The sequence below is a fragment of the Agelaius tricolor genome, unplaced genomic scaffold (assembly GCF_023055355.1).
Source record: "Agelaius tricolor isolate 1412-34295 unplaced genomic scaffold, bAgeTri1.0.p SCAF_1, whole genome shotgun sequence".
NCBI lineage: Eukaryota > Metazoa > Chordata > Aves > Passeriformes > Icteridae > Agelaius > Agelaius tricolor.
The window spans coordinates 80,696,561-80,708,198 of NW_027269261.1; the positions used below are offsets into that span (position 1 = coordinate 80,696,561).

The 11,638-nt window shown below is 45.4% G+C and overlaps 2 protein-coding genes across 4 annotated transcripts in view; one reads left to right on the forward strand and one right to left on the reverse strand.

Moving 5' to 3' along the window:
• Positions 1-3,157, forward strand: part of ADAM17 (ADAM metallopeptidase domain 17) — a 34,610-nt gene extending 31,453 nt beyond the window's left edge. Inside the window, exon 19 of the mRNA XM_071441047.1 lies at positions 1,161-3,157. Coding sequence (XP_071297148.1) covers positions 1,161-1,511 — 351 coding nt within the window. The 3' untranslated portion in view covers positions 1,512-3,157. The remainder of the gene's footprint in view (positions 1-1,160) is intronic.
• On the reverse strand, positions 109-11,489 carry IAH1 (isoamyl acetate hydrolyzing esterase 1 (putative)). Of its 3 annotated transcripts, XR_011681389.1 has the most exons (7): positions 10,401-10,818; positions 9,701-9,753; positions 9,103-9,251; positions 8,111-8,272; positions 5,839-5,957; positions 4,830-5,151; positions 109-4,398 (listed from the first exon to the last, which is right to left on the reverse strand). XR_011681389.1 is itself a non-coding variant. In XM_071441072.1 (6 exons), exons 1-6 carry the CDS (start codon positions 10,910-10,912, stop codon positions 4,984-4,986), a joined length of 732 nt encoding a protein of 243 aa, XP_071297173.1. In that variant the 5' UTR covers positions 10,913-11,489; the 3' UTR covers positions 4,819-4,983. The 3 variants fall into 3 exon arrangements, 2 of the variants coding, with proteins under 2 accessions (XP_071297173.1, XP_071297161.1); XM_071441072.1 differs by lacking the exons at positions 109-4,398; positions 10,401-10,818 and adding an exon at positions 10,832-11,489 and having other exon boundaries at positions 4,819-5,151; XM_071441060.1 differs by lacking the exon at positions 109-4,398 and having other exon boundaries at positions 4,819-5,151.
• Positions 11,490-11,638: the final 149 nt, after the last annotated feature.

Genomic DNA, 11,638 nt, shown 5'->3' on the forward strand with positions numbered 1-11,638 from the left:
GGCTTCTAGCGGCCACGTGTGCTACAGCCTTCCAGTTGCTCAAAGGTCACATCAGCAGCACTTCTCAGCTTGCAGATAATGAGCTGGGAGAGAGGAAGAGCAAAAAAGTGCCAAGATAAATTTTAATTACAGTGCAGTGTGGGGCGTCTTGTGACATAGAGGTTTAGGTATCCTTTCCTGTGCTTTGACAATCCAGTTCCTATTATAAACTAGAATATTCAGTTAAGGAAAAGTTGTTCTGTTAGGGGAGGGGAAAAAAAGCCTTGTGGAGCTCTTCCTTATGCAACCATTGGAAGAAGCATACTGAAGTCAGAGACTACTGAGGCAGAGTGCCTCTGTCATCTACTGTGACAGAACTGAGGGTGATCTTAAGTTTGAGTGTCCCATAGCTGTGACATGAGAAAAGTTATCTTGGTGCTTCTTACCTGCATTCAGTTGAGAAAATCCCAGAGGCAGGAGAGAGAGCACAGTATAGCCAATGGCCTCCTTGCACCAGCAACAGTTTAACAAACAGATTTTGTGTCTTTTGAATCTGCTGAGGATGGAGAGTTGGGAAGTGATAGCAGGTAAATGTCTCCTTCTTCCCAGTATTAGCATTTGCTGAGGTCCTTGGGGAATGTTTATGCTTAGAGCTATCTGGATATTTTCCAAACCATGCTGAAATAGTTGCAGACATCAATGGACTTGAACTTAATCTGGGTTGAGTTATGATGACACTGATCCTTGCAGTGTTTGACCCTATGTTCAGTGCAGTTCTTGTACATGAAACCATGAACTCTCCAAGTTGGGAGGACTGGAATAAGCTGTACCTTGGACTGTTTCCCTACACTGAGCTCTGTGCCGTGTGGCTTGACCCTGCATTTCCAGTCCTAGGCTTTGCCAAAGCAGTTTGGGCCCCAGGAAGGAAGGGCCAACTCATCAGCTCTTCCCAGTAAGGCTGTCACCTGTGGTGCTTTCACAGAGGAGGAGGAAGAAGAGACAGAAAAGCATTTCTGCCCTTAGGGACTGGCATGGATGATATGGCAGCCTTTAGGCTGTTCAAACAGGAGTGCAGCTGCTCCTCTGAACGTGCCTCCTCCCTTTGAAAAACGCTGCAGAAACCCAACCCTGGACCAGCTGCCGGTTGCTTTGCCGGTGACGTGGCCTCTTGTGTCTTGCAGAACGTGGAGATGCTCAGCAGCCTGGACTCGGCCTCCGTGCGCATCATCAAGCCGTTCCCCGCGGCGCCGGCCGCCAGCCGGCACCAGCCCCTGCAGCCGCTGGCGCCCGCGCCCGCCGCGCCCGCGCCGCCCAAGCAGGAGCACCAGCGCATGGACACCATCCAGGAGGACCCCAGCACCGACTCGCACATCGACGAGGACGCCTTCGAGAAGGACCCTTTCCCAAACAGCAGCTCCGCCGCCAAATCCTTCGAGGACTTGACAGAGCACCCTGTCATCAGGAGTGAGAAAGCCTCGTCCTTCAAACTGCAGCGCCAGAACCGCGTGGACAGCAAAGAAACAGAGTGCTAGTGTCCTGCTGCCTTCCCAATGCATGACTCGTGTCTGCAAAACAAGGATCTGAAACCATTTCATTTCTATAAATATAAATATAAATATATGTATATATATTTTTGTGAGGGAGTGGGAGAATAAGGAAGTGACCTACTGCAGATGCTGGTCATGTGTATGACCTTCCTTAAACTACATTTATTAGAGCATTATATCTTTTAAAAAGGAAAATCCAAACTAGAACTGGCTTGTTTTTGAAGCTTTTTGGATTTGTTTTTCTACTTCCTTGACCTTTAACATTTCCTTCGACCTGTGGTGCAAAACCAAATATCCTGATGGATACTGGATTGTGTATATCAGCCTTTTTTTATAATTTAATATTTTGTAGTCTGACAGCACTGATAGACAAAATTAAGGGGCTTTTAAAACCAAAATGAACTCTGCAGTATGTTCCATAATAGAGTAGATAATTTAGCAGTTTAAGGTACATGTAACCAAAAGCCTAAGCAAATGCCTTGAGAACAGAAAGAGTAATGAAACAGCTAAAAATACAGTCTCGCAGCATTCAGAATACAGAAACTTAAAATGCCCAGCTTCTGTATAAATCAAAGGATCACAGAGGCTGTTACACTGTACACAGTGCATGAGAAATGCTCCTCTAGCATGAAACTCTTCTGCCTCAGTGGTGAGGCTGTCTTGCCTTGGTGGCTTTTGTTGGGAGCTTCCCACTCTGCACTAAGGTTTGTGTGCCGCAGGTGTCTGCTTGGAGAAAGAAGCATAAAGGAAGAAATCATTTATGCAGATGCTGTTTACAGCAGCTTTGGTGCAGAAATGTTTCTCCAAATGTTATTTTAAAATAGGCAACACTATTGTTGAAATTTTCAAATTACTGAGCTCAGTTTTCTGTGGTCTGTGTGGCCTTTGGAAGCTCCTACTGCATGAATGACAGGAAAAAAATACTCCATTGCAGGGGAGGCATTTGTTCAAAAACAATTGTGAATTTAATAAAGAAATAAACCTTTGTTAAAACTTGCAGGGTAAGTATAAGGAGGAGATTTTGTGAATACAGATACTCACACAGGTAGTTAAACATAATGTAAAAAGCTGATAATTGGATGGTGTCTTCTGTACACCTGGAGATCTGTCAGGTGAGCTCGGACTGGCACATGAGCATTGTTTTAGTCTAGTAGCAGATCGACTGACAAGCAGAGTCACAGAGCAACTGTCCTGGTAGTACAGCAGCACCTTCATTCTGCAGCTGTTTTCTCCCACAATAATCTGTTGATAAAACTGACAGAACATGGCCAAGGGCAGAACCATTTAACTCTTACAAGCTGGGACTCAGACACAGGCATGTGGGGCTGCAGTGGGCCCATGTTTTTAAATGTGAGGGAAAGGAACTGAACCTGTGCTGCAGCATTGTGTGAGTGCTCCCTCTCCTCCACACCCAAGGATACTTGTTACACTAGTTACTTGAATGTGTGCCTTATGGTATTCCTATCTGACTAGCTATTATGTTTTATATGCTGGTTTTGAACTTTGTTTGGGGTTGTTTGTTTTTTGTTCAGGTTTTTTTTGATTCAGTGCAAAGTACACATGTGAGGAGTTAATTTAATTCCCAATAAAATAAAAGCTTTTTATATTAAAAAAAATCAGTTAAACAAGAATTGTTTCTATGCAGCCCTTTTATAAAAGATCTCCATTCTCTGGTTGTCAAAGCCTGGGTTAAAAGTCTGGCATGCAGCCAGGCAGGAGCCAGGATTTCTGACTGCTCCTTTCTGAGCTCAGATGCTGCAGAGGCCAGACCTGGACTATGAGGCTGCAGACCTGCACTGTGAGGGCTGCCTGCTTCCTGGAGCTGGAATGCCATGTGTCCTGCAGATTATCATCAGTTCACATGGTGACAGTAAATGCCTGAGGGATGGGGGTGTGCTCAAATGCCTGTCCAGCTGTACCAAATCTGTGAGCACATGCTCTCAGCACAAAGGTCTTTACATCCCAGGTGAAAACCATGCAGTGGCAGGTGCTTGGGAGCATGGAAACAGATTTGGAGCAAGCCCTGGAAATCACTGAATCCATCCCCCAGCCTGAGCTGTAGTCCAGAAACTGAAAGCAGTACTTGCATGGTTTGTTCATAACATCTAAGGCAGGAAGATCCACAGCTTCCCACTAGGAACCTCTTCTGCTGTTCAGCCAGTATTTACTGAAAGCATTTATTACAGAAAGGATAGTCCAGTTTAATACTCATAAATATTTATATATCACTTGCTTCAGCTCTGGCTCCAGGCACATGAAAAATACTTATGGTTCAGTTTATAACACTGTTACATAGTAGATGACAGGTCTTGGCCAGCTTGTCTTGATTATTTAATGAAGCAAGGCAGTCTAATGGCACTGACAGTGCAGGACAGCAGGAGAGCCTCATTACTCTCCCACCCCCTACATAATAAGCATGTCAACATGTCAACATAACTGTTAATACAGCCCACAGTTATGGAGGGGTTACATTTCCAGTGATACACCGTTTGATTTTTATGCACATTTAGTTGTATCCTCATTTTTGCTGCTATCTGGCTTGCTACACAATCATTTCCCAAACCATTTTTTTCCATACTTGTTGAATTTCATTTAGGTTGCAGACAATGTTTTTGGTTTTTTTTGTTTGTAAAGGCAGTTTTGTAGTTTGTGTACTCTTGGCCAAAACCTGCATAGACTGCAGTACTTATGTATTAGATGAGTTGTAAAATTATTTTAACAACTTACTTAAAAGGTCTTCTTAACTTGATGGCAAATGACATAGGATGCAGCTTTGTCAGCAGAGATGCAGACCTTTTCTAGTAGTTTCTCCAAGGTCATATTTCACCAGTTTTATACTGCCCAAAAACATGCACTGGTCTGAAACTGGGACCTATACAGAAGAGCTGGGTATAAAGAGGCTGCTGCTGGTGCCAGAGTAAGTTAAATTTTAAAAGCCCTGCTCTAAACTACTCTCTATCAATACCAAAGCCACAGTAAAACTTAGGGAACTGCTGCTCCTGCTGTATAACATCCAAATAAATGAATTTGGACTGACACTAACTGCTCTCGGCAAACTCCACCCTACTGCCTCTTACGAGCTCCTCTGTGTTCAAAGCAAGTAGATGGTATTAATCATAGAGCAGTCCCCAAAGCTCAGCAAGGCCAGGAACTGCTCAGGGCAGCCTCTATCCCTTGGCCACAGAACAGCTGACACTCATTTTCCTCTGAGTCCTCCAAGGAAAGAGCTACACATCCCCACAGCTATCCTGGCAACAGCAGCATGAAGAAAAACCACCTCAGGACACACCCAAGTGGTCTCACCTTTATTCTCCCACAGACCAAGAGAAGGGGACAGAGAAGAGCATTGCTGGGACTCCCCATGCCGTGCTCCCCGAGGACACAGTTTGCAGCACGTTGCTGCACAATGAGCTGGCTCTGCCTGGCGCGGCTGCCCTGGCTCCTCCCTGCAGGGCTGTCACAGCAGACTGGCCTCGGGGTTCGTGTGGTCCACATCACGCCAGTAAGGAAGCAGAGAAGGAAGGGCAGACAGTTTGTGTTCCAGGCGTGACCAAAGCTGAGCTGCTACAAAGCTGTTGCCTTTCGCTGATAAATGAAGACCATCAGACAAATAGGAAGAGAAATCCTACAAGTGAGGTTAAAACCAGGTGTTAGTGGATTTGCTGGCTGCAAAGTGCCTTTAGTAATTCTTCAAAGCCAGCTGGTAAACCGGTTTTATTTTTCACTGTTTTTGTTAAAATGTTAAGAGAATGTTCTGATGGCCAAAATTGCTGCTATTTATCAGTAAAAGGTCATAGGATTAAGTGATGCAACCAAAAGTCAGCAGTCTACTGCATTGGGGAGAGCAGAGAAGAGAAAATGTTCAGGGTCCAAACTAGAGTTACCTGCTCACAGCAAAAGTCTGCAGTCTCCCATGGACGAGTTTGGCTATTTGGTCAGAAGCATCAACAACACCTCTGTGCAGCCAGATCTGACCTTGAAATTAGCCCAACACTGCACAGTGGGTTGGACAAGAAACCTCCAGAGGCCACTTCCAACCTAAACTATTCCATGGCTCAAGTTCAAGAAAAAGGCTATTTAGATATGATGTACTTGGGATATGTGCTAACCAAGCACCATGGCCAGGTTGCATACAGCTTTATTTCTCATCGCCAACTATGAAGCACTCTGGATTATTTTCTTCCTTCCCTAAAGTGTAATTTTGATGTATTTTGCAGCATTTCAGTGATAATGCAGCACCACCGGTTCCTCTATGCTAAGTGATGCATTTCCCAATTTGTGTCAGTTTCAGGCATTTCTGATTTCATCGTACCTGGTTCTTCTGCATCAGGCTCCAGAGGTCGAGCACGTCCGTGCCGCACTCCTTGGCCACCTGGACACAGGCCTGGGCGTACTGCCCTGTGGTGGCATTGCAGCGGTTCAGTTTGTCACCTGCCAGGCACAAACAAGGACAACATCCAGCACCCACCACTGATGCAGCACCATTTCAGTCTTCTGTGGCATCTGCATCAGGTGCCAAACCAGTAGCCATAACCAATCACAAACTAAATCCACAGCAATCTAAGTGGCTGGAAGCTACAGCCTGTGTGGTCTTTCTCAGGGCACCCTTTGGTTCTGAGTCACTTGAAAATGTCTCTTTTGAAGAAATGCATCAGCTTGAGAGAAAAGCAACAGCAGACAGTATAATTCTGCTGCTCACAGCTCTCACCTCCTGTCGAGCTTCAGGTGAAAGTAGTGCTTAGATTTAAACTCTTTTTACACCTGCTAGAGCAGGTAAAACAGAGTTAAGTAAATGGAAATCTATTTACAAGTTGCCTTCTGCTTTTTGTCCAAGTCTGATAGTGGAGCCTTGGAAAATGTTAAAGATAGAACTCTGAAAATGTTAGGCTTTGTGTTTTCTCAGATCACTGCACCTGCGTAAGCAGTATGATAAATGATATAATTGTTAGATGTGATGATTGTTTAGTACTTAAATATAATTATTACATAATCATAAGAAGAATCATGAGAAACTATGTTGGAAATTTAAGGGGGCTATGTTTAGCTGAAATCTATGTATACAATAGAACAACATAAGTTTAATAATTACCATGAAAGTTATATAACGATAGAATATAAAAACAGGATCATCTCGAATGTATGGTCGGAGTCAGATTTGAGTTGAATACTCCTGACACCCAGAGCTCAGAAGAAAAGCACCTGCATATAATTGCTTATGTGATTATGTGTTTCTGAACACTAACAAGTCCACATGAAACTGCTCCTTGCAGTAGCCCTCTTGCTACTTTTCACACCTGGATGAATGCTCCTGTGAACATCATCATCCTCCTGCTTCCCATCTCTCCTTTGTTCTGATACCTGACAAAACTAGAAATAGGCAGAAAACTTCTCCTTGATTCTGGAGGGCAGATGGTCTGATATTGCTGCTTATTGTGCCCACAACACTTCATTTGTGGTCCATGGTCTGAGATCACCCTGCCTTTTGTTCCATCCCCAGACAGTACTCTCTTTTAGACACAAGCTGGCAGATTCAATGCTGTAAATTCAAGTTTCCTCCATCCCTACTCCATAAAAAGGACAGTTTTAAGAGGAAAATGGGTTAACATTACAAGTGCTCCTTGACAGCTGGGAGCCAGATAAGCAGCATTTGAGGTGTGCTCACATGACATCACATCAAAGCCTCCTAATGCAAAATCATACAATAATGTTGTCTAATTTAATGCAGTCTAAACTTACAGTCATCTTCAAAGTTTTACTACTTTGATTGAAAACATGACTCAGGATATGCAACACCACCTAAATCATAGAAAACTGTGCCACAAACAGTACCAGCTCAGTATATCTATGTACTATGTATTTGTACCTGACCTAACTCAGAAGTTTTATAAACGTGCAAGAACTGGAAAAGGTGTCCCCAACAGAAAAAAGCACATGCTCTCAGGAAGTAAAATCTGTCACTGCTGGAGTCAATGGGATTATGGCAATTTCCACCAGCTCAGTAACACGAATAAGTGGTGCTATTATGTCTCTAATTTTAGAATTAGCTTCAATAACATAATGGGAAATAATTTAACTAACTCTCTTCTTTTTCAGGCACTTTTATTAGCATCCTTGGAATGTGATATTCTCTGGTATTGTTTTTTTTAACCTTAAAATAAACCTGGCTGGAATATTACTGCATATCCAAACAGATGTGAAATCTGCTGTACCTAGTAAAAACTTTTCTAAGGCCCACAATGCCAACATTTCTTCCATTATTTGTATTATTCTGGAAGCTGCTGGGACACGATGGAATCTGCCTAGGACATGCTGACAAACCCCATGTTCCTAGAGGGCAGCAACTTCTGTCATTTCTATGCATTAACACATCAATCAACACTTTGGAAAAGATGTTTGTAATTACTTGGTAGTTACTCCATGAGCTTATCCAGAAGTTGTTTAGTAAAACAGCAGCTCTTTTCCAACAAATCATAAACATGACTGCAATATGGCACACACAGGAAGGAAACCACCTGACAACCTGGGATCTGTCACTTACACTCCACTGGTAAAATGCAGAAATTCCACCCATCCTCATCACTCACCTTTGGCAAGACATGCCTTTTCCCAAGCTGATTCCTGAAGAGGTGGGGGTGTAATCAAAATAATCTTGTCTGCAGTAATGTCTACTGACTTCAGGTACTGCACCATGCTCTTCAGGTTGGCAGCGTACTCCTCCAGAGGAACGTGCTGCTTGGGGTTCAGCTCTGTCAGGGGGGGAGCACAGGCATCAGGGGGGCTGAGCTCCCTGCAGGCTTCCTGCACAGCATTACAGCTCTTTTACACAGCATGGCCATGGACACTCAGATCCAGCATGCAGTTCCCCTCAGTCACGGATCTAGGAGATGTGGTAGGAAAATTCTGTTCCTCGATACCCAAAGCAGGCAAATCAAGAATTTAAAGACAGCATTTCCAACAGGCAAATAATGCACAGGGAAAAAAACCCCAACAGTTGGGGTTTTTTAAGATGCTTTTTTCACAACTTTGTATCTTAGTATCAGAAAATATAATCACCTCAAACCTTGCCTGAACCAAAACCTGAGATTTCCAATATTCTTGGATGCAGAGAAAATTCTGGAAAGTCCCATGGACATACAGTCAGTCCTTCATGCATTGATGGTATCATTTTGATTAGACTCTGCATCCTGCTATGCTCATCTGAAAGAGAATCCAAATGCTACCTTTCCTCAATTCCTCAGCCCATCTGCTGAGAACTCATCAGTCTCCTTTAAAGACAGAAGAAACAACTGGATGCCCAACTCCAATCTTAGGCAACTAAATCTTGAGCACCCTAAATTTATTTTTCTTGTATTAAAACTTGGTGATAGGGAGGGAAATGGAAGGCATTGCATGGTTTAAATACAAATGAAATGACAGGAAACAAACCTCTGTATAAATAGAAAGAGAGTAATCAGTTCCTAGAGAAGTAGCAGGAAAAGTCTATTCTGAAATGTTCTGCCTATTCTGCTAAACTGTAAAACTGTTTTAAGAGAATAGGTCACAGGAAAAAAAAAAGACAGAAAGCAAGCTACTCTACCTTTCAAAGCACTGTCATTAGCTCCAAAGAAAATAGTAACTGCAGCAATACTGTCAGCACCAGTACTTTCAGTGATCAGTCTAGGAAGAATCAACTTAGCCCATCTGGTGTTGTATCCTGAGATCCCACGGTTCACAACATCACATTTTCTGAAACAGAGACACGTATCAAAAAGAACATCTCTTCTCTGTCCACCAAAACAAAAACTTTGGAAGGTTTGAACCATTCTGTCAGGCCACCTGCCTCCATCCCTCTCAGGAAAAATGAGATGTCACGTGAGTTTTCAATGTGATCATGCTTTGAAAGTGCAAACACAGGCTGCACATGTACTGTTTACCTGTTACACCATGGAACCAGGACAACAATCTTGACAACCACTAAGGGATTTTTAATTTCCACTCAAGCTTTGAGTGGAAACACCCAATGAATATTTTCACCAGTTCTGGGCATGCTGCCCAGAAGATAGTTCCACTTCACTAAATAAATAAATGTCAATAAACAAACATGTATTCAGTATTAACCACTGTTGGTTTGGTTTTCATTTAGAAAAGCTCCATGACTTTCTGCAAGCTAGAACTTCTGAAATTTAAGCTCTTACCTGACCAGTCTCTCAGCAAGGTATGCCCCCCAGCCATTTTCCTGGAAGGAGTACTGAAAATAAGGAAAATGGTTAGATCCTCACTGGAAGAACTTGTTCCCCAGAGCTTAGCCCCACCACTGGCACCTTCCCACCTGCAAAGCTTTTGTGCCGGGCCTCTGGCACTGCTGCTGGTGCATTTCCTCCCTGCCTGCCCTGTCCCTCTGAGGTCAAACACTCCTGGTTCTACCCAGGCACACTGCTGGCCTCTGAGGCAACACAGGGCTGGTGACTCTGGAGGGATGGACCCTGCGGTCCCTTCAAAACCCAAACTGACTGCTGTTGGACTGTAGCTTCATTTTGGACAGTGAGGGTTTGCTGTGTTCAGAATATTTTTCTACTTTATTTCTAATCATTCTGAAGAGCATCTCTCAAAAATCCTTCCTCTTCATGGAGTTCAGTTTAATACCTACCACTTCCAGAAACAGAAAAACGAATTCCTTCTCCTTATTCCCACGGCTGCACCATCCTCTCTGCTACAATTCTGCAGCGAGTCAGCTTAGACACCCATCTCCCATTAAAGACAAACCTGGTCTCTGGTTACTTTTTCATCAGACCAGCTCCGTGACCCACCACACAACCCATGCAACAGAAGACAGGGACCCAAAATCAACGCCAAGAAGCGGCGGCTGCCTCAGACATGTTCACCAGGTGCAGTCACCTCAATGAGGAGCTGTGTCCGGCCTGGGCGAGCTAGACACGGGGAGCAGGGAGCTAGACACGAGGAGCAGGGATGCCCCAGGAGCCGGGAGGGCAGGCACAGGCTGCTGCAGGCAGCACGGGGAGCACGCCGGGCCTCCCGCATGGAAAATGCCGCTGACACCGCAACATCCCAGCTACACCTTCACCTTCGCGCCTCTGTGAGACGGCCCCGAATCTCACATTCGCCCCCAGGCGCGAAGGCCCCGGCGGGTCCGGGATTGTAACCGGGGCCCCGAGCGCGCTCCCGGCTGGGCAGCCGGACCGCCCCCTTCCCGCCGCTCAGACCAACGCCGGCAGGCTGCTGGGCCGCCGGCCTCGGTGCGGGGAGCCGGGCTGGCCTGGGAGCTCCACACGGGAACTGCGGGGCCAGGCCAGGCGGGCGAGCACTACCTCAGTGATGGAATCTCCGAAGAGCAGGACGCGGGGCCAGCGCAGGAGCCGCCCGCGGGCTCCCGCCTCTGCCAGCGCCATGGCCGCGGCCGGACATCCGCCGGGAGCGGCGGCCTCGCCACTTCCTCTGCAGCGGCAAACGGGGCGGATCGGTGGAAGGCCCCGGTTACAAACCGGGTTCAGGTTCCAGCCCCACTCAATCTTTTATCGCCCCTTTAAAAGGTTCAGTGGTGCAGGGACGCGGGGAGGGCGCGCCCGGGGCAGCGGCGGACCCACCCCTCACACACCCCCCGTGCTGGCTGGAAGCGCTCCCGACAGAACGCGCCCAATTTCATGGTCTTAATCTGTTTCAAAGAGAGACTTCCTTCTTAAGAAAATACAATGACCTCATTTAATTGGCTTCATACTGTTTAGCCTGCTGACGACACAATTTGAAGAGGAAAGTGTCGTTAATTTTGCTAATCGTCTAACACTACTATTACTATGAAGCTCATCGTTTGACAACAACTGTAGCTACCTCAGGGCATCAACCATGCTGTATTTGGAATTCTGCTCTGTGTCCTGCAGTGTCTGATACCCTGTGTCCCTTCTACCAGGCTGGGGTGGTCACCGACTTGGGGCACCAAGGCTGTGACAGATCATAAGTGCTCCCTTCTCTTGCAGGTGGTGGAGTTTTAAAGCTCCAACTAATCCCACCATGCAAACATGGATTCCATTTTCAGTTGTGTTCAAGACTCTTTTGAGTTCAAGTAGATACAAGCGTGCAGGCCACCACTTCCTCAACAGGAACAAAACTGTATATGCAAA

Bases quoted from the DNA above. Each gene is read 5' to 3' on its own strand.
- IAH1 (XM_071441060.1), bottom strand. From the start codon at position 10,544: ATGCGGGAGGCCCGGCGTGCTCCCCGTGCTGCCTGCAGCAGCCTGTGC. The intron at 9,252-9,700 runs GTAAGAGCTTAA...TCTCTGTTTCAG, and splicing joins CTTGCTGAGAGACTGGTCAG to AAAATGTGATGTTGTGAACC. The intron at 8,273-9,102 runs GTAGAGTAGCTT...CCCCCCTGACAG, and splicing joins TAATGACAGTGCTTTGAAAG to AGCTGAACCCCAAGCAGCAC.